The following is a 21,619-nucleotide window of genomic DNA, read 5'->3' as shown; positions in this document are numbered from 1 at the left end:
TACTTAGCCTCAGTTACACGAGAGGCTAAGGCAGAATTGCTGCCTTAGCATAATTGTTGAAGCAATTCTTGAACCCAGGAGGCAGAGGTTGTACAGAATGAAGATTGCACCAATGCACCCCAGTCTGGGTGACAGAGCGAAACTCTGTCTCAAAGTAATAATAATAATAATAATAATAATAATAATAATAATAATAATACAAAAGTGAGGAAAAGGGAATAGAGCTATAGGAAAAATAACCTTTCTATATATAAACAATTAAATATAAATCTGCTAAAAAAGTACAGATCTGCTAAAAAAGTATAAATCTGACACTGATTTTGATCAGAAGGTTGCATGTTCATCTTATGTTGGGGTTAAAAAAAATTATGGTAGACCAAGCCGGGCGCGGTAGCTCACGCCTGTAATCCCAGCACTTTGGGAGTCTGAGGCAGGTGGATCACAAGGTCAGGAGTTCGAGGCTAGTCTGACCAATATCGTGAAACCCTGTCTCTACTAGAAGTACAAAAATTAGCCGGTAGCATGCGCCTGTAGTCCCAGCTACTTGGGAGGCTGAGACATGAGAATTGGTTGAACCCAGCAGGCAGAGGTTACAGTGAGCCGAGATCGTGCCACTGCACTGCACTCCAGCCTGGGCAACAGAGCGAGACTCAGCTTCAAAAAAAAAAAAAAAAAAAAAGAACTTTCTAATATTTAGTGATTGTCAAAGAAAAGCTTTGGCAAGATTATCTAAAGCACAGCACAGACAATCCTTTGGCACTGGAGGAGGATTAAGTCTTGATTTTCTAAAGGACAGGACAGACAATCCTTTGGCACTGGAGGAGGATTAAGTCTTCTTCAGTCTGAGATTCTGTAATGCTATAGAACTCGGTGCTGAGCTAGGTAGACACCAGTAATTCAGAATTTTAAATGCCCCATTACTTTGGTCAACAATACAAACAAGAGCAACACTTGACATTTGTCTCAACTTTAAAAACAAAAACCAGTAAGCAACAATTAAATGGAATAGAAAGTAAACACACTATTGAGTTTGACAAATTTATTGGTACTTTAGTAAAGACATTCATCTCAGTCATTTCTCTCTCCCAGCTTGACCTTAGGTTAATATTTCATTTGGGTCAAGAAAATAATACGTAGGAGAGGTATGTTATTTTAACAAACAGGAAAATGGACAAAAAATGGATAGTTTGCCTACATTAAAGTAAGTTAAATTCATGTATCTTGATATAATTAAATCATGTAAGAACTAAGAGTTCTATATACATTTCCATCGTTTTACTTGGGCTTATTCTAAACTTAAATGCTAGTGAACAAAATGTTAGGAATATACACAGGCTGCTTCTCTGGAGTTATTACCAACTAAAAGACCTCAGCAAGCAGTTACCACCAATAAAACAATCTGAAGCTGCCCCCAAATATAATATTGTAGGAGTTTTCAAGGAAATTTGTATACTGTATGCTTCCTTTGTCTGTGACTATGCTTTTAAAGATGTGTTTAACTGTCACATTTAAAAAAAAGTTCATATACAATACAAAAATACAAAACAAACACCCTACAATACACAAATCTAACGAAGTACATGTGGTGAGATTCCAAAAAATGTTTGAAGATGCATTTTCTTTCCTTCAATTTCAGTAATCTAAAATGTGCTTTTTCAGAGGCCATTGGTCAATATGTACGTATTTAACATAAACCATACAATTTTACTAGTAAGAAAGCCGATAAGTTCAATTCAAATTGGAGTTCACAAGTTAGTAATTTAAATCCTTAGACAAGGCTACAGAAAGTGCATCTTCTTGTTTTCCATCTTCATACAATGTTGTTTTTTTTTTTTGGTGTTTATACCTTTTAAAAACTAAAAACAGCCAAATATTTAAGCAATATGTACATTTAAATTTTTGGTGGTGGTTTGTGTTTTAAAAGAAACAGCTTCCTTATGATTTGCCTCAAGTTCTGGTGGAAATGCTTACAGGACCTAGCTAATAAACAAAAAAACAGGAGAAGCACATTCAAAATACTGATTTACTTTGGTAGCAAATGGTTTTTCTTTGAAGACTAATGAAGATAGACAAGACCCATTAAGGTGAAGTGGGCTATTTCAAATATTCAACAGTTTACATTAAAAAAAAAAAAAATTCTTTTAAGAGCTAAGCATCTGTATCCACTGATAGCAATGCAATATCTAGTTTATGATGACTTGAAACAAAACAAATGCCCATAAGGAAAAAAGCTGTATTTTATCTAAATTTACTTTCAGTGAATAGTTCAGTAACATCTTCCTCCCAATACAATACTCCCTCTCTCTATAAGGCTGTTCCTGGGAGCCAGACAAGTTTAGGTAATAAGGGAGTTAAGAGAGTAACTGCTTGCAGTTTTAAATAGACAATAACTTTTTGCTTCCCTCTTACTGTGCTAATAGTTGTGTCTAAAAAAATATGCAATTCTTAAAAAGGTACCATTTCTGATTTCTTTATTATCTGTAACCTTTGGAAACTAATCACATGAAACTACAAAATTAGCAAATGTCTTGAAATCTGTATATAAAACATAAATTACCTCTAATTTCAAACTCTCATTTATTAGTGTACCACTCAATCTTTTAAAAAAATGAAAAAGAAAAACAAAGCGGCTCCAAAGATAGTCTTATACCATTCTTTAAAAAAGGAAACTGTTCCTTTTAACTTTACACCCACCCCACACCCCAATTTCAAAACATCATTTAATTGTCTTGGTCATGGACATTTCCAAGATGAGATTTTATATTTCGCTCCCACAGCTTCTGGTTATCAGAAAACCCATGTTTTCCTTTATTGAAGGAGTTTGGTCCAGCTGATGTTGGTGTATCCCTGTGTTAAAAGAAAGAAAATTTATTTAAAATGCTATATAAAGCCTTTCAGGTTATGATTTTGATTCATTCAATACAGGTTTGTTTAGCACCTATTATAAACACAGACTGAACACTGGAAGCCCCTACAGAGCTTTTTAAAAATACACTTCACAGGCCAGGCACGATGCTGATGCCTGTAATCCCAGCAATTTGGGAGGCCGAGGCAGGCGGATCACCTGAGGTCAGGAGTTTGAGACCAGCCTGGCCAACATAGTGAAGCCCTGTCTCTACTAAAAACACAAAAATTAGCCAGGCTTGGTGGCACATGCCTGTAGTCCCAGCTACTTGGGACGCTAAGGCAGGACAACTGCTTGAACCTGGGAGGCAGAGGTGGCAGTGAGCCGAGATCACGCCACTGCACTCCAGCCTGGGCAACAGAGCAAGACTTCATCACAAACAAACAAACAAAAAAACAAACAAAAAAACACTTCACAGACACAGTTCTAGAATTTCAGATCCAGCAGGCCTAAACTGGGGGTGGGGATAAATCTGTAGTTTTAACAAACATTTAAGGTAATTCTGATACACAGCTAAGTGTGGCAACCACTACAGTTTTAAAAACTGTTGCCTCCCAGCCAAAGCAACATGGTGAGACCTTGTCTCTACAAAAAATTAAAAAATTAGTCAGGTGTGGTGTTGTGCACCTGTGGTTCCAGCTGCTCAGGAGGCTGAGGTGGGAGGATTGCCTGAGCCCAGGAAGTCAAGGCTGCAGTGAGCTATGATCACACCACTGCACTCCAACCTGAGTGACAGAGCTAGATCCTATCTTAAAAAAACAAAACAAAACAAAACAAAAACCCACCAAAACCAAAACAAAACAAAAAAACAAATCTGTTGCCTATAACCTATTAATACCACTATGAAGTCAATGTGATAGCTGGCCACCAGCATTTGTAAAAAAATGAAATAGAAGAAAAACATGAAGACATATTACACATAGAAAGGTTCAGTGTCATTTTATGAACTTCTACTTCAATTATTTATGTTTGAATATATTAATATATGTGCTAGGTGTTTAGGCAAGACAACAATATCACATGTACTTCCAACTTTAAGCTCGGTATGAAAGGAAGGCATGCAGGTACCCAATGGGACTGACTCTACTTGAATCACATGATGAAAGTCTGAAAACTTATGCCTGTGTATAGATTTAGCACTTAGCATTATCATACTGGTAGTTAATTAGGAAAAGGAAAAAGATTTGGCACTCAGTTCTTTGTGGGTTCATACATTTGGAAGAAATGGGGACACAGTATGGGGCTGATGTGGAATTAAAGTTTCTTACTGGCCGGGCGCGGTGGCTCAAGCCTGTAATCCCAGCACTTTGGGAGGCCGAGACGGGCGGATCACGAGGTCAGGAGATCGAGACCATCCTGGCTAACACAGTGAAACCCCGTCTCTACTAAAAAAAATACAAAAAACTAGCCGGGCGAGGTGGCGGGCGCCTGTAGTCCCAGCTACTCGGGAGGCTGAGGCAGGAGAATGGCGGGAACCCGGGAGGCGGAGCTTGCAGTGAGCTGAGATCCGGCCACAGCACTCCAGCCTGGGCGACAGAGCAAGACTCCGTCTCAAAAAAAAAAAAAAAAAAAAAAAAAAAAGTTTCTTACTAATCTCTAAGCTATCCACTAATGCACACAGACAGGAAACTGAACATCGTGTTAACTTAAAATTAATGTTGTCTCCATGACAACAGCAACAATAGAGAAAATTAAAATACTTTCATTTGTCTTATTTTGGTATTTGGCATCTAAGTCATTAAAGAGAAAAAGAAATGTAAGATAAAGTGGTAGAAATGATATCATAAGTGAAGTGGCTGGGTATGGTGGCTCACACCTATATTCCCAACACTCTGGGAGGCTGAGGCAGGACTGCTTGAGGCCAGGAGTTTGAGACCAGCCTGGGCAATATAGCAAGATCCTGTCTCTACTTAAAAATTTTTTAAAAAAGTAAAGTGACTGAAAGCCATTTGTTTTGTACCAGGAAAAATTTTGAAATCAGAAACATTTCTCATAGCTATTTCTTATTTGAAAAAAAAAGGCTGGGCGTGGTGGCTTACACCTGTAATCCCAGCACTTTGGGAGGCTGAGGTGGGGAGATCACTTGAACTCAGGAGTTAAGAGACCAGCCTGGGCAACATAGTGAGACCCTGTCTCTACTAAAAATTAAAAAAATCAGCTGGGTGTGGTGGCATATGCCTGTGGTCCCAGCTACTTGAGAGGCTGAGGTGGGAGGGTCGTTTGAGCGTGGGAGATCGAGGCTGCAGTGAGCTGTGATTGTGCCACAGCATTCCAGCCTGGGCAACAGAGTAAGACCCAGTCAAGAAGTAGTCTTAAATTATTGTTATGTCTTATGATACTCATTTTCTCTAACTGTGAGACTAAATAAGATCAGTGATAGTTCACAGAATAATTACAGTTATCTTTCTTCATGAGGCTTGATCCATGTCTTACTCATCTTCAAAATCCTAATTAATCATCTGGTACCCAGAAAATGCTTTTAAAAACTATTCTGCCCAAATGCACAAGAAAAGCCTCAACAATCCTTTAAGTTAGTGCTTGCCAAAAAAAGAAAACAATTCAAAAAATATAAACAACAACAAAAAAGAAAAGTCTGAACTCTAAGAAATCATGTGCAAGTTATTTTTGTTCTTAATTCACCTTTGTAACTTTCCGTAATATTTATGAAAAATTATAATACCTTCCAATATTCTTCATCCTCATCTTTGCTTCTGGAGGCATTTCCTCTGGTTCACTCTAAAGAAAAAAGTAAGTAAACCACGATAACTGCATACAAACTTATTAAATTCCTGATTCCTAATATGCTAAATTTTATATCTAAGTCTTTCAGCATTTTCACCACTGTAAATTTTGATAAAAGGAGAAAATTAGTGAGTTATTTACCTTAACTACATTTAAAAAATAAATGCCTGTCTTCTAGGGTGCTGATTTTGCATAAAGAAAAAAAACTGCTGAAAAAACAAACATTCTAGAACTAAAACCATTTAGCTACTAAATGCTACACACCGTGTTAAATGTTTTTATATGTCCTATCCCTTAAAAATCCTAACATAATCGCATGAGGGAGGTATGATTATCATCATTCATATTTTGCAGGTAAGGTAACAAAGTTAACTCGCTCAAGGAAACAAAGAGAATGAATAGCAAGAGTTTGACACCAAAGCAAAGGTTCTTAACCACTTTAATGTACTGCTCCTCAAAAATATCTATTACAATAAAGACATCTTGAAAGCTCATTCCCGGCTGGGTGCGGTAGCTCACACTTGTAATCCTAGCACTTTGGAAGGCAGAGGTGCGTGGATCACCTGAGGTCAGGAGTTCAAGACCAGCCTGGCCAACATGGTGAAACCCCGTCTCTACTAAAAATACAAAAAAATAGCCAGGTGTGGTGGTGCGTGCCTGTAATCCTAGCTACTCAGCAGGCTGAGGCAGGAGAATTGCTTGAATCCGGCAGGCAAAGGTTGCAGTGAGCCGAGATCATGACACTGCACTCCAGCCTGGGTGACAAGAGCGAAACTCTGTCTCAGAGAAAAAGAGAGCTCATTCCTTACTTTTTCTAAACTTATAATTGTTGAAAATTGTGGGGAAAGATCCTTTCAAACGTAAATTTTCACGTATAAATGCTGCTGCTTAGCTAACTACTACTTTTTAAAAGGGTGGGCCGGGCGCGGTGGCTCAAGCCTGTAATCCCAGCACTTTGGGAGGCCGAGGCGGGTGGATCACGAGGTCAGGAGATCGAGACCATCCTGGCTAACATGGTGAAACCCCGTCTCTACTAAAAATACAAAAAAATAGCCGGGCGAGGTGGCGGGCGCCTGTAGTCCCAGCTACTCGGAGGCTGAGGCGGGAGAATGGCGTGAACCCAGGAGGCGGAGCTTGCAGTGAGCCGAGATCGCGCCACTGCACTCCAGCCTGGGCGACACAGCGAGACTCCGTCTCAAAAAAAAAAAAAAAAAAAAAAAAAAAAAAAAAAAGGGTGTTGATTCAGCTTAAAGGGGCTTCTACTGGTTAAATCTGTGACAATCTGAGCATAATAACCTATTGAATAAAGTAAGATTCCATGAGTATACACTTAAATAAATAAAATTTAAGCGTGATAAGAAGCTCTTCCTTACAGTAAGACAGTTAATAGATGCAGAAAGGATGACAGAATCAGAAAAATCATCATTTGGCAAATCTTATAATTCTGATGAGAATTATCAACAGATGTTAACACTAGTGAGTAAACGTCCTCAATCATATTATTTTCACATATTCTCAAAGCCTATCCCCACAAAATAAATTTCAATTACAAAAGGTAGAATAGTAATTTGACAGTGAAGAAATCTGGCAGGCAGCACTTTAACCAAATGATCGAAGTTAACAACGTTAGTGATGGGGTATGTTGGCTGCATGTACTCCCTGATATGATGCACTGATAACTTGGCATCACTTCTGTGGTATTTGTGCCTAAGGTAAGAAACATGAAACTAATCATGAGGAAACATCAGACAAATCCAAATTGAGGGGGTTTATATAAAATAACTGGCCTGTACTCTTCAAAAATGTTAACACCATGAAATACATATAAAGACTCAAGAATCTGTCCAAATTAGACTACACATATGTAACAACTGGAAAAATATTTTAAAATTTCAAAATTAACTAATTAAGTGGCTATCCTCTTTGTTCAGTATATTTAAAATTCAAATATATATCTAAGGTTACTTAATTATGATCTCCAAAAAAAAAAAGGAAGATTTCAGATACATGTGTTTTTTTACAGAGGCAGGAGTCTGCAGCGCTGTCGCCCAGGCTGGAGTGCAGTGAAGCGCTGATGCCCAGCTCACTGCAAGCTCCGCCTCCCGAGGTTCCACTTGTTCCTGCCTCAGCCTCCTGAGAGTACCTGGGACTACAGGCAACGCCAACCTGATTTGCTGTATTTTAACAAGGCCAGTTTCACTGTGATCTCGATCTCCTGACAGCGATCCAGCGCTCGGCCTCCCAAAGTGCTGGGATTACAGTGCAGCGCCCGGCCAGATACATGTATGTTTTTTAAATCCTGAGACAGTTTATCCTTGCACAATGCAGCAGAAGAATTGTTGTCTAAATGCATCCGAAATTTATTTAAAAGCAGGGAAAGCAGTAGGGTATGATGCAAAGAACAAGAAACCAGAAGACCTAAAAGACAACATGTGTGTGCACTGGCATGTGCTCATGCATACTTGATTTCTCCATTTTCATTTTTTTTGGAGATGGAGTCCTGCTCTGTTGCCCAGGCTGGAGTGCAGTGGTGTGATCTTGCCTCACTTACCCAGTCCTCCCACCTCCTGGGTTCAACCGATTCTCCTGCCTCAGCCTCCCGAGTAGCTGGGATTACAGGCTCATGCCACCACGCCCAGCTAATTTTTTGTATTTTTAGTAGAGACAGGGTTTCACCATGTTAGCCAGATGGTCTTCATCTCCTGACTTCGTGATCCACCTGCCTCAGCCTCCCAAAGTACTGGGATTACAGGCATGAGCCACCACGTCCGGTCAATTTCTCCATTTTCAAAATATGAATAAATATATCACACAACTCACAAATTAAGGGTAAAATAATGTGAAAAGATATCCAAATTGTTAGGCATTCGAAGTAAGCCACTGTTGTAATGTAGGTGCTTACAATTTCCAACCTCTGCACTTTTGTACGTATTCCCTGCATCCTGTATCATTCTTCCCTCCTACAATCTGTACATATCTGAATGGGTTGAATCAAATGGTACCTAATTTCTTAAGATTGTTAGAGATGCCAAGAACTTTAAATATTATTTAAGTCAGTGCTTCTCAAACTTAATTCAGTTCTTCTAACTGCCAGTCTAGTGGTCTTTCACATGCTGCTGCATCTAGTATCTGGCCTTTACTCCTTTTCTCAATTTCCACAGTATCATTTATTCAGGTACTTTCGATTTTTATCTTGTACTGTTTTACATTTAAGTCTGCCCTACTAGGCTGAGTTCCTAGGGGAATGTTTCTGATTTATCTTTATAACATCACAGTGGCTAACATACAGAAAGCACTCAAATGGAGAGAATAAGTGAAAGTCCGAGAGAGAATACACTGATGACTATAGTAATTTTCTGCTTATTGATTTGGGCTCCAATCATTCCATAATTATCCTTGCTCAAAATTCTTCTACAAAACTCTCCAGTTCAGTCAAATGCAGCTACTCAGTATTTACTACTTGTGACTTGAAAACTGACAGCCTGGCTTACAAAAGTATTTTCTTTTTTTTTTTTTTTTTGAGATAGAGTTTTGCTCTTATTGCCCAGGCTGGGGTGCAATGGCGCGATCTCGGCTCACCGCAACCTCCGCCTCCCAGGTTCAAGCAATTCTCCTGCCTCAGCCTCCTGAGTAGCTGGGATTACAGGCATGTACCACCATGCCCGACTAATTTTATATTTTTAGTAGAGACAGGGTTTCTCTATGTTGAGGCTGGTCTCGAACTCCTGACCTCAGGTGATCTGCCCGCCTCAGCCTCCCAAAGTGCTGGGATTACAGGCGTGAGACACCGCACCCGGCCACAAAAGTATTTCTTGATTCACTAAACCCTGCCTAATGTTTTAGTATCTCCTTCATATATATTCTTCCCAAATCACTCCAGTCCTCTGAATATATAAAGTCTCATCCACATAGAACATATGGCTGTGTGGTGGCTCACACCTATAATCCCAGGATGTTGGGAGGCCAAGGCTGAGGATCACTTGAGCCCAGGAGTTTGAGACCAGCCTGGGCAATATGGTGAAACTCTACAAAAAACACAAAAATTAGCTGACCATGGTGGGGCATGCCTATGGTCCAGCTACTTGGAGGGCTGAGGTGGGAGGATCACTTGAGCCTGGGAAGTCAAGGCTACAGTGAGCTGTGATTATGCTACTGCTCTCCGGCCTAGGCAACAAAGCGAGACACTCTCTCTCTCTCTCTCTCTCTCTCACACACACACACACACACACGAATATACGCCCACATATGCTTTTGGGAACAACTACTGATGTATCCTGAAACACTTAATTGTTACGCAATGATGTCACATCATGAGTGGGGGTTAAGTTTTAATGTCAGAGTCTAACACAAAAACATGTCAGAATTAGGCTTGAAACCTCCTAACATCAGTCAGAATTACGCTTGTCATTCATAACATGGGAAGGTAGCGACATTGTGAGGGGCATGAGGAAACTGGGACTAAGAGACAGTCAGATAAGCATCTCATGCTCATTCTGGACCACATGCTTTTTGAGTAGAACTTCTGGCAGAATCACCTGCACTATTTAATTGTTATCCCTCCTAGGGATATGGGAAGTGAGCACAATAGCTGACTTTTTTTTTTTTTTTCCTGAGACAGAGTCTTGCTCTGTTGCCCAGGCTTAAGTGCAGTGGCGCGATCTTGGCTCACTGCAACCTCCGTCTCCTGGGTTCAAGCGATTCTCCTGCCTCAGCCTCCCGAGTAGCTGGGATTACAGGTGCTTGCCAGCATGCCTGGCTAATTTTTGTATTTTTAGTAGAGAAGGGGTTTCACCATATTGGCCAGACTGGTCTTCAACTCCTGACATCAAGTGATCCACTGGCCTCAGCCTCCCAAAGTGCTAGGATTACAGGCATGAGATACCACGCCCAGCCAACAGTTGGCTTTTTAAAGTTGAATGCATGCATAATGTATCATTACTGAAGACCCCAGCTATAAAAATTATTAAGGCAACAGTATTGAATTTTTTTTTTTGGATCCTACATACTTCCTAGCACAAATTACTCATAATAAACATTTGTTGATTTCATCCTTAAGCTTCTTGCCCCCAAAGTCAACAATATTCTAATATAATCCTACAACCAAATAAAATGCAAAAACAGAACATCCAGTTTTTATGGATGTCACACACACACAAAAAAACTATTATAAAGAAAATTCATTAATACTATTAAAACCTATAATTTGCCACTAATACCTTCCTTAAATAACTGGTTAAAGTAAAAAAACAAAACTGGATATCAACTTACATCTTCATCTTCATTAAAAGCTGCTGCTACTGAAAGAGTTTTTGGAGCAAGAGTTGGAACAGTTTCTTTAGGCTTCTGAAGAAGAAACATATTAAAAAGAATATCATGTAAGTAACATTTATACAAGCTTGTTTAATGATATGAATAATTTATCTTGAAAAATTTTAACTTTATATTTCCATAGAAATTTGTATAGTAACGAACCCAATACTTTGGACAAATCCATTCTCTCTTTTCAAAAATGTGGATTATCAGTAGGTATGTTTTACTTTACTAACTTGTGGTGTTCATTTGTTGCCCTCCTACAAAATATTTGCTAGTTAGGATCTACAGTATCACTTACCTAAGGGGTACTTGGTATAGGCAAGAAAAAATGATTAGTAATACCTTCCCATAGTAATGTTAAACACAATGTGCCTTGAAAGCATAAAAGGAATCACGAATCATCTTTCTGTACTAGCCAGCTTTCTGCTCCTAGGCCTATAAACATAATTAATACAAACCATCTCTTCACACTATGTTTTCTGTTTTTGTTTTTGAGACAGTCTTGCTCCGTTGCCAAGGCTGGAGTGCAGTGGCACAATCTTGGCTCACTGCAGCCTGTGCCTCCTGGGTTCAAACGATTCTCATGCCCCAGCCTCCTGAATAGCTGGGATTTACAGGTGTGTGCCACCATGCCCAGCGAATTTATTTTGTATATTTAGTAGAGATGAGGTTTCATGTTGGCCAGGCTGGTCTTGAACTCCTGACCTCAAGTGATCTACCCGCCTCAGCCTCCCAAGGTGCTCTCTACTAAAAATACAAAAAAACAGCCAGGTGTGGTGGTGAGCGCCTGTATTCCAGCCTGGGTGACGGTGTGAGACTGTCTCAAAAAGAAAAAAAAAAAAGAAATTAAAAAATAAAAACACCCTTTCCTTGGCTTCTGTAACACTGCTTTTTATTGGCTATTCTCCTAATTTTCCCACCTTTTGTTCTGTCTCTCTCCCTTTCCTGCTGCTCCCCATTTAGAAGATATAGATACCCAGGCGGGCACAGTGGCTCACGTCTGCAATCTCAACACTCTGGGAAGCTGAGGCAGGAGGGCTGCTTGAGACCAGGAGTTCCAGGCCAGCCTGCTCAACACAGCAAGTCCCTTACCTCTAAAAAAAAAATTTTTTTTTAATTAGCAGACAACCAGAATTTTGAATTGTCAGTGATCTTTCCTTCTCTGGTCGATTTCATTCATTCCTAGTTTTAACTACCAAATCCTATGTCTACCCCTAAACGGGTTATCATCTGCCTACTGGGCAGCTCCACTTAGGAGCTCCCCTAGGTACTTTAGTTTCACAGTGTTCGTAAGTACTCAAATCAGAAAATCTTTTCCTCAACTTGTAAGGTCCTATTGATTAGACATCTATTAAGTAAACTTAATTCTCCCTCTGCCTTTTCAATCATGCCATCACACTACCAACTTAAGGTCCTTAGCATTTACCTGCCGGGACTACTGTCAGAAATACATCTCCTGGCCAGGCACAGAGGCTTATGCTTGTAATCCCAGCACTTTGGGAGGCCTAGGCAAGTGGATCACTTGAGGCCAGGAGTTCAAGATCAGCCTGGCCAACAAGGCGAAACCCTCTCTCTACTAAAAATACACACACACACACACACATACACACACACACGCTGGATATGGTGGTGATGCACGCCTGTAGATCACACCTTTGCACTCCAGCCTGGGTGACAGAGTGAGACTGTCTCAAAAAAACAAAAAACAAAACAAAAAACAAAAAACATCTCCTGACCCTTCTTTCTTTCTTTTTTGAGACAAGGTCTTACTCTGTCACCCAGGATGGAGTGCAGTGGTGCAGTCTTGTCTCATTGCAGCCTTGACCTCCCTGGGTCAAGTGATCCTCCCACCTCAGCCTCTCAAGGAGATAGGACTATAGGTGCACCCTGCCAAGCCTGGCTCATTTCTTATTTTTGAGACACAGTCTTGCTCTGTCACCGAGACTGAAGTGAAATGGGATGATCTCAGCTCACTACAACCTCCACCTCCTGGGTTCAAGCAATTCTCCTGCCTCAGCCTCCCAAGTAAATGGGATTACAGGTGTGTGCCACCACGCCTGGCTAATTTTTTGTATTTTTCAGTAGAGATGGGGTTTTGCTATGCTGGCCAGGCTGGTCTTGAGCTCCCAGCTTCAAGAGATCCACCGACTTGGCCTCCCAAAGTGCTGGGATTAGAGGCCTGAGCCACCGCGCCCAGCCTTGTTTATTTTTTGTAGAGAAGAGGTCTCACTATGTTGCCCAGCCTGGTCTCAAACTACTGAGCTTAAGCAATCCTGCCTCAGCCTCCCAAAGTGCTGTAATTATAGGCGTGAGCCACTGCACCTGGCCCCCCACTTTCTGCATCCTCTTTCTACCAACCATCTATATGGCACCACAGTGATGCTTCTGGGATGCAAATCTGTTTAAGTCTTGAGACTCATTATGGAATAACAGTTCTTAAATTCGGTCTCATGGTCTAATTTTGGGGGCTGTTTACCCATTTCCCCACCAAACCCTGTCCAAATACTAATGATTTTCTCAATGTACCGTAACCGCCTTTGCATGAAATGCCCTTGTGCTCCTGCCTACATTTAAGTCCAACTCAAAGATCACTTCATCAGTAAAATCTTCTCTGACCTGCTGAAACAAAATTAACCATCCTTTCTTTTATATCACACACATTTTTTTAAATAGGTGTTTTCTTTTGAAGGAATACAACATGTTCAGTTGTACGCATAGTAACTCTAGAAACACCCTTAATTTTTAAAGATGTCATGTATTTAACGTTGTGGACACAAATAAGCATTTGTTGGTGGATTAACTATCTTCATATAATATAATCAATCCAGCACTTTCAATTATTTTTTAATATTCTACACTTCACCCCCCCCCATAAGACTGTATTTACACTGTAGTTTATCTTATTTTATTTTTGAGACAGAGTCTCACTCTGTCGCTAGGCTGGAGTGCAGTGGCGCGATCTCGGCTCACTGCACCTCTGCCTCCCAGGTTCAAGCGATTCTCCTGCCTCAGCCTCCCGAGTAGCTGGGACTACAGGAGCATGCAACCACATCCAGCTCACTTTTGTATTTTCAGTAGAGATGGGGTTTCACCATGTTGGCCAAGATGCTCTTGATCTCTTGACTTTGTGATCCACCCACCTTGGCCTCCCAAAGTGCTGGGAATACAGACGTGAGCCACCACACCCAGTCTTGCAGTTTATTTTATAAAAACAGATTTGTTTTCCAAAACTAAAAAGTTTTACTGAGTAGTTTTTTCAAAATATAACCCTCCCACCCCAAATTATCAGAAATTACTAATCATATCAATTATTTATAAAGTAGGCCGGGCGCGGTGGCTCACACCTGTAATTCCAGCACTTTGGGAGGCTGAGGCGGGCAGAGCACCTGAGGTCGGGAGTTCGAGACCAGCCTGACCAGCATGCAGAAGCCCCGTCTCTACTGAAAATACAAAATTAGCAGGACGTGGTGGTGCATGCCTGTAAACCCAGCTACTCGGGAGACTGGGGCAGGAGAATCATTTGAATCCGGGAGTCAGAGATTGTGGTGAGCTGAGATCGCACCACCACACTCCAGTCCGGGCAATGGGAGTGAAACTGTCTTAAAAAAATAAAAAAAAGAAAGAGGGGCCAAGCTCGATGTCTCATGCCCATAATTCCAGCACTCTGGGAGGCCGAGGCGGGCGGATCACCTGAGGTCAGGAGTTTGAAACCAGCCTGGCCAACGTGGTGAAATCCACTCTCTACTAAAAATACAAAAATTAGCCAGACGTGGTGGCGCGCACCTATGGTCCCAGCTACTCAGGAGCCTGAGGCACAAGAATCGCCTGAACCCAGGAGGCAGAAGTTGCAGTGAGCTGAGATTGCGCCACTGCACTCCAGCCTGGATGACAGAGTAAGAGACTCCATCTCCAAAAAAATAAATAAATTAAATAAAATAAAAATAAATTTAAAAAAAGAAAGAGTAGGGATTTAGATTTAGGGACTATGTTCATGCACAGTAAAATCTATTCTCAAGGGGACATCTATAGTAGAAGTACAGCTGAGAATATATATTTAATATACTGCCTATCAAAAAACATTAAATATTTATGCAGTTAGGTCTATACAAGTTTTATAACTACATATTAAACAAAAAGAATCAGCTGAAATACAGAAATAGAGTAATGAAGTAATGATGTTATAAGCTCAATGTTTTTTGTTCAGACTGAATTTTAAAAAAAATAGAAATAGAAAAAGGGAAAACAGAGCAGAGTGAGGGTGGGGATTCTAAGTAATAATAGCTTTGCAAAATGAGAATAGCCCAAATATACTGACTGCTCCAGACCATATTTTTAAGATCTTTGAATAAACATCTAATGTAGAATAAAGTTATGCACATCTGGCAATTGAGCATTAACTTTCACAGCACAGATACAAATAACCAACTCAAAGGCAATAGGATTTTTCTCCTCATACAAGAATGTAACCATTTTCCAAAGCCAACAGCAATACACTATTTAAGTCACTTCCTTTTCCCTTAAATAAGAGATCTATTTGGTTGAAGGTTATGAAATTTTCATACTATAGGTCAGAAACAAATATCTACAACTTTATATGCTTCAAATTAATATTTCAAACACTTCCAGAGGTTCCATGGTTAATAAGTATTAATCTAAGGCTTACATCTTAAAACTAAGGATCAAATATTGACCTGTAAAAGACTACCCATTTGTAGTTCCAAAGTAAGATAATTACGTAGATCTTTTACCAAGCAATACCTTACTAATATTAATCTTTTAAGATATAAATAACTGATTTCTCAGTATTATTTTTAATACTACAGGCACTGAAAGATAACAAAATAAACTTTGGAAAATCTTTCTGAAAATATTTTTCAGAGTATTTGCTCAACTTAGAAAAAAGATTTTTATTTTTTGTAGGGATAGATCTCGCCATGTTGCCCAGACTGGTCTGAAACTCCTGGGCTCAAATGATCCTCCCACTTTGGCCTCCCAAAGTTTTCAGATTACAGGTGTGAGCCACTGTGCCCAGCCAACTTAGAAAAATTCTAAGTTTATTATTTTATAAATCATATTCCCTATAATAGTTGTTCCTTCTAATAGTCCAAATCTTTGTTTCTTACCAGCTTTATTGAGATAAAATTCATTCAGACCCTTCTTAAACAGGGCGCTGATCATCTAAGTTCATAGGTCAAAGATTAGTTCTCAAACAATGTACCTTTTCACCCTTAATTTACCAGAACCTAGTAAATGTCACATTTCCAAAGCAAATCCTTAAGATCCATTACAAACATCATATATGAAATAACAACTCACACTTGATCCAAGTTTGATGGATATGGCTGATGCTTTCTTTGTCGTCTGACTACCTATGGCAAATCCAAACTTGGAGATCTTTGTAGGCTTTGTTGGGAGGTCGGCAGCTTCTTCTTCAGCTGATCGCTTCTCAGCGCTGCGACTGGAACTTTCCCCTCCATTACTGGAAGAAACAGTCTTAGTTTTCACAGGTTTTTCTGCTTCTTCTTCAGGTCCTGGTGAAGTCGAAACAACTTACCAAGATGAGCTATTTTTACTTAGCAGATTGATGGGAGCAGCAACCTCAAAAAGCATCGTTATAAGGAAGATACCTCTGCAGTTGTCACCTACTGACCCACCAGTCTCTTCCACTGTTTGTTAGAGTATACAGCAGGAACTGAGAGTGTGTGGCAGCAGAAGAGGCTCCCATGAATTAACTAGCATCAAATACAGAGCAATTAAAAATTATAAACAGAGAGTTCACAAAAAGTAAAGACCCTTCAACTAAACACTACAATTTGCACAATAATCTGGTTATCTGTGGGATTTTGCTTTTTAGAAATCAGATCTATCTAACATCTTTTACACTTAGTAGTTTGTGAGCAATCAGTCACATGGTAAAAGAATATACTTGGATAACAAATTATAATATTCTTCAGTAATGCAGTAATAATCATACAAAGTACCTAGTTATAAACAGGCCCATTATTACCCAAATGACAATGTTAATACAGCCTAGTTATTTTCTTGAGTGATGTGTTCCTCATGTAAATCTCACACAATCTTAGGAGTTGAAAAGGAACTTCAAGGTCACTCCCTCCTGAGAAATTTAATTCTACTCTGACAATTTGGTTATTACCTGTTTTAAGCTACCCATAAGAACTATTAAAAAAAAAAATCTTACTTTGGTTTATATCTTAGATTTTTTCATGAAAGATGAGTTAATCATAATTTCAAACAGTAGAAAGCATACATATGTAGGTTTGGAAGGCAAAATGTCTTGCTAATTTTGCTTCTGTTTGTATGAAGTCAATGATGAAATTAGTTCACATTCTGACTTTCTTGGGTCTGTTATGTAAGACTAAGAACATATCAGGCGATAAGACAGAAGAAGGCTGGCTGATATTAAAAATTTTATTTTCTTTCCCCAGTCTGCCCATTCACCATATAGGATGTATTCTGCTACACTGGATCAAGAGCTTATTTATGGAGAAAAAGAAGATGCTCCAAAAGATGGCCTTGATAACAGTTAAGAAAGCAGGACACAGAGCTAGAATGGGGAGAAAAAAAGTCAAACACAAATAGACTGACAAGCAAAGGATTAAAGATCGGAGGCTACAGATCTAGATCTATATAGTTTTGGACTAATGGGGTCTCTAGATTAATAAGAACTTTGAACAAAACATTTGATTCTGTTTAGATGAAAAATAAAAGAAACTCTTTATTCTCTTTGGACAAGGAGTAAAAGTTGTAAAGTCAGTATAGGGGAGGGAAATTAAGCAGGACTATGTTTTGGGATTTCCCTAAGAGACAAAGATAGCACTGAAATGGTTGCTTGAGGTGCCATTCTCTTATTTATATATAAAATCACAAAAGCACCTGAAGAATTAAAGAATCAAGATTGCTATTCAACAGCTGAAAAATGGAACTCAATTTACAAAGCACAGAATATCTTTGAAAAAGAGTATGATGCAGTTTTGTCAGAGTCTCAGTTTATAACTAAAAGCACTTATGCTAATTTTATTCTGTATTCTATCTGTAGTTCTAATAAAGTATGACATTTCATAGTGAAACCCAAACAATAACTACTTTCCTGTGACTGACACACAGTTACAATAAAAATCTCTTTGGCTCTACACATTGGAACAGAGAAACATACAAAAAACCTGCTGGCTTTATATGTAGAAATAATCTATACACCAAAGAATGACTAAATACACAATCAGTTTTTTTAAAAATGAGAAAATCACTTATCAATTTAGAACATAAAACATGGATAAAATAGCAAATCACTAGATTCTTTACTAAGGAATATTTTAATAAAAGGAATTTTATCTAATTTGTATTGAGCAAATAAAACATATAATTAATATGAAATAAAATTACACATGGTACTAGCATTTTTTTTTTCATTGACTAATTGGAGAGGGGTGAGCCTTAGAGCACAAAGGTACGTTACTTTGAAAAAATTACCTAGTAAGCTGGGCACAGTGGCTCATGTCTGTAATCCCAGCACTTTGGGAGGCTGAGGCGGGTGGATCACCTGAGGTCAGGAGTTTGAGACCAGCCTGGGCAACGTGGCAAAACCCCGTCTCTACTAAATATACAAATTAAGATGGGCAAGGTGGTGAGCGCCTGTAATCTCAGCTACTTGGGCGGCTGAGGCAGGAGAATTGCTTGAATCCAGGAGGCAGAGGTTGCAGTGAGCTGAGATCACACCACTACACTCCAGCCTGGGCGACAGAGCGTGACTTCATCTCAAAAAAAAAAAAAAGGAAAGAGAGAAAAAATTACCTAATAAGCAAGTTTAAGTCCATAAGGGTACCCTTCATAATCCATTTGCATTCTGGTTGCTTCCTTTTTTGAAAGAAGGGCAGAGCTACCTCTCTAGTATGCACAGAGGTGTGCAGCCTAAATGAGAAGGTGTTCAAGACCCTACTAGTGTCTGGCATAATAAATGTCAATTTCATTCACGCAGTTCTTGGTATAACCAAAAAAGCTTGAGATGGCCATGATTATGTATGACTAGCTCTTCTTCAACATTATTTCTAACGTTATTTCTCCTAACATTTTTTCAAAGAGCTACACAGATATAACCAAAGAGCAGAGAAAAAAAACTACCAAAGTTTTACCCTATTCTTTAAAGTAGGGAGTTCAAATAAGTAGCTTCTCTCACAGACATAAATTAATGTTGGCCAGGCGTGGTGGCTCACGCCTGTAATCCCAGCACTTCGGGAGGCCGAGGCAGGCGGATCACGAGGTCAAGAGATTGAAACCATCCTGGCCAACATGGTGAAACCCCATCTCTACTAAAAATACAAAAATTAGCTGGGCGTGGTGGCACGGGCCTGTAGCCCCAGCTACTTGGGAGGCTGAGGCAGGAGAATCACTTGAACTGGGAGGTGGAGTTTGCAGTGAGCCGAGGCTGCGCCACTGCACTCCAGTCTGACGACAGAGCAAGACTGCATCTCAAAAAAAAAAAAAAAAACATTAATGGAAACTACTCATAAAAAAATACTTATACTTCCAACTCAGTAGACTGCTCAACAGGAATTACAATTCAGAACATTCTCTAGTTAAGCCCCTAAGACAAACTTGACAGTGTTTTCAAAAAAGTGACTGCCACAAAATTACCAATTTAGCAATATCCATGGTATGACATATTTTAATTATGACTCCTCTGCACAATTTCATTAAAAATATCTGACATTCAAAAATGGCTTAAATGTAACAGCACTACTTTCTTGTAACGACAAGGAGACAAATTATGTAGAAGTTAAGGGATATTACTTACTCTAAGTTACCACGAAAAAGACCATAATAATTTTTCTGATACCAATTAGCAAAGTAATTTTATACTATTTCTCCCCACATGCTAAAATGGAAACATCAATATTCATACTGTAGAACTAATAACCCTCAACTAAAAGAATGGCAGATACATTATACAGTGGATTTATGATGACATTCAAGGTACATTTTGACAGCACATTAAACACATTTGCTACCCTCGGTCAAGACAGTTAACGAGATGGCCTTAAAGTCAACACATGATTCTTTACACTTTTCCTCAAACTACTTCTAAATTTTTTTGCTTTTTCTCAAACTGCTTTTAAATTTTTATGTAATTTTATTCCACAATTTCCAAGACAATTTTTTTGGGAAAAAAATTCACTAGTGAGAAAGTAGTAGATAGTTTAAATTGTTCTTTCATAAGGTATTTTACTAGTCAAAAAAAAAAAAAGCAGGGGGTGGGGAGGGGAGAGAGAGAGATGGAGTTTCAGCTTAACAGAACCGTACGTGTTTTTTTAAGAAGGAAATCCTGGGTCCAAAGTAATTAACATTACACTTCATCTTTTCAATAATTTTTGTTCCCAAGGCAATTCACATGAAACATGTTAGTAGGTCTACTAGTGGCCTTCATATGCTATTAATCGTTTCTATTTTCTCATATTAAATAATTTCCGGAATGATAACTGAGGTGGTCAGAATAGAGAACAATGTTTAAAATACTCTAAAAACATTTTAAACAGCTCGCACGTGTTAAGTCACTTGTCTTGTTACGTGCAAAGAGGGAGCTGGAGAGATTACATGTTTCTTTTCCTTAACGCACAAGACCCGAATTTAGGGAGTGGAATGGAATGGACAGAATAAGCATAGCTGTAACCTGAGTTTTAACATCGTAACAAAATACAGGAAGAGTCACGCTAGACTATTTAGTCGCCTAAGTATCTGGCAAGCGGTCAGCTGGCAACAGCCTAAGGGAAATACTTCAAAGAAAGGCAAGCAAACCTTAGCCCTAGACCCCACAGCTTAAACCAGAGGGCAGGCAAAGGCATTCCTCTTCCCCTCCATCACCTCGGCCCACCCTGTCACAGGGTCAGTATTAAACTTGGAAGTAAAGGAAAGAGAGCAGGCCGGAGTTGTCCACCTCCTCAGTGAAAAGGGAGCAGCAAGCGTAATTAACTCCTGCGTGGAACTGAGAGGCCGGCACCGTCAGAGACACGGCCTGCGGCCAGTTCCCGCGGCAACTACTCGGTGGCTTGCACTGTGTGTATGTTTTGTCTCATGAGCGTCTCCGGTATGTGTGTTTTGTGTGATATGCGTCTCCGGTGTGGCGGTAGCGGCTCCTGCACCGCCGCTCCTGGTCCCACCCCGAGTTCGGTCTCCCTTTCTGGCGCCCATCTCCCTTCTCCTCGGAATCAGGGCCTCCGCTGGGGCCAGGAGGTGACGAACAGTGGCCACCTCTCCCCCGGCAAGGAGGCGATGTGGGCCAGGAGCCCAGCGGGCCGCACCGGGCGTGCCCGAGGCAGGTCTGGGCCCAGCACCTGGCCGGGTGAGGTCCAGGTCCGCCCATTCTCGCCCCACCCCACTCCCCCCACCCTGGGGAGCTCAAACAAAGGCCCAGAGCATCCCACGCTGCCCGCGACGCTGGGGTTGTGTTCACCTCCGGCGGCTCCAGCTCGCTGCGACTTTTCAGGCTTCTCCTCTCCCGCCTTCCCGTCCGCCATTTTCCCCGCCGCGGCCTCCCTTGCAGCCACGCCAAGGACGTCACGACCCCGCCCAGCAACCATTGAGTTTTTGGGGCCAGCCGGCGTGGTGGCGGCCTAGAGCGGTCCCGAAGAATGAAAAGAGGCCCCTTTC

At 40.2% G+C, this 21,619-nt stretch overlaps 1 protein-coding gene across 5 annotated transcripts; it reads right to left on the bottom strand.

Moving 5' to 3' along the window:
* Window positions 1-1,024: 1,024 nt before the first annotated feature.
* On the bottom strand, window positions 1,025-21,603 carry PCNP (PEST proteolytic signal containing nuclear protein). Of its 5 annotated transcripts, none has more exons than XR_004182029.1 (5): window positions 21,423-21,603; window positions 16,277-16,692; window positions 10,916-10,990; window positions 5,586-5,641; window positions 1,025-2,847 (listed from the first exon to the last, which is right to left on the bottom strand). XR_004182029.1 is itself a non-coding variant. In XM_003893875.4 (5 exons), exons 1-5 carry the CDS (start codon window positions 21,547-21,549, stop codon window positions 2,721-2,723), a joined length of 600 nt encoding a protein of 199 aa, XP_003893924.1. In that variant the 5' UTR covers window positions 21,550-21,603; the 3' UTR covers window positions 1,025-2,720. The 5 variants fall into 5 exon arrangements, 3 of the variants coding, with proteins under 3 accessions (XP_003893924.1, XP_031518837.1, XP_021789683.1); XR_001899530.2 differs by having other exon boundaries at window positions 16,277-16,439; XM_003893875.4 differs by having other exon boundaries at window positions 16,277-16,491.
* Between the last annotated feature and the right edge of the window lie 16 nt (window positions 21,604-21,619).

Source organism: Papio anubis, chromosome 2, assembly GCF_008728515.1.
Source record: "Papio anubis isolate 15944 chromosome 2, Panubis1.0, whole genome shotgun sequence".
Lineage (NCBI taxonomy): Eukaryota > Metazoa > Chordata > Mammalia > Primates > Cercopithecidae > Papio > Papio anubis.
Note: the sequence above shows the minus strand (reverse complement) of the source record. Positions and strands in the feature narration are given on the sequence as shown.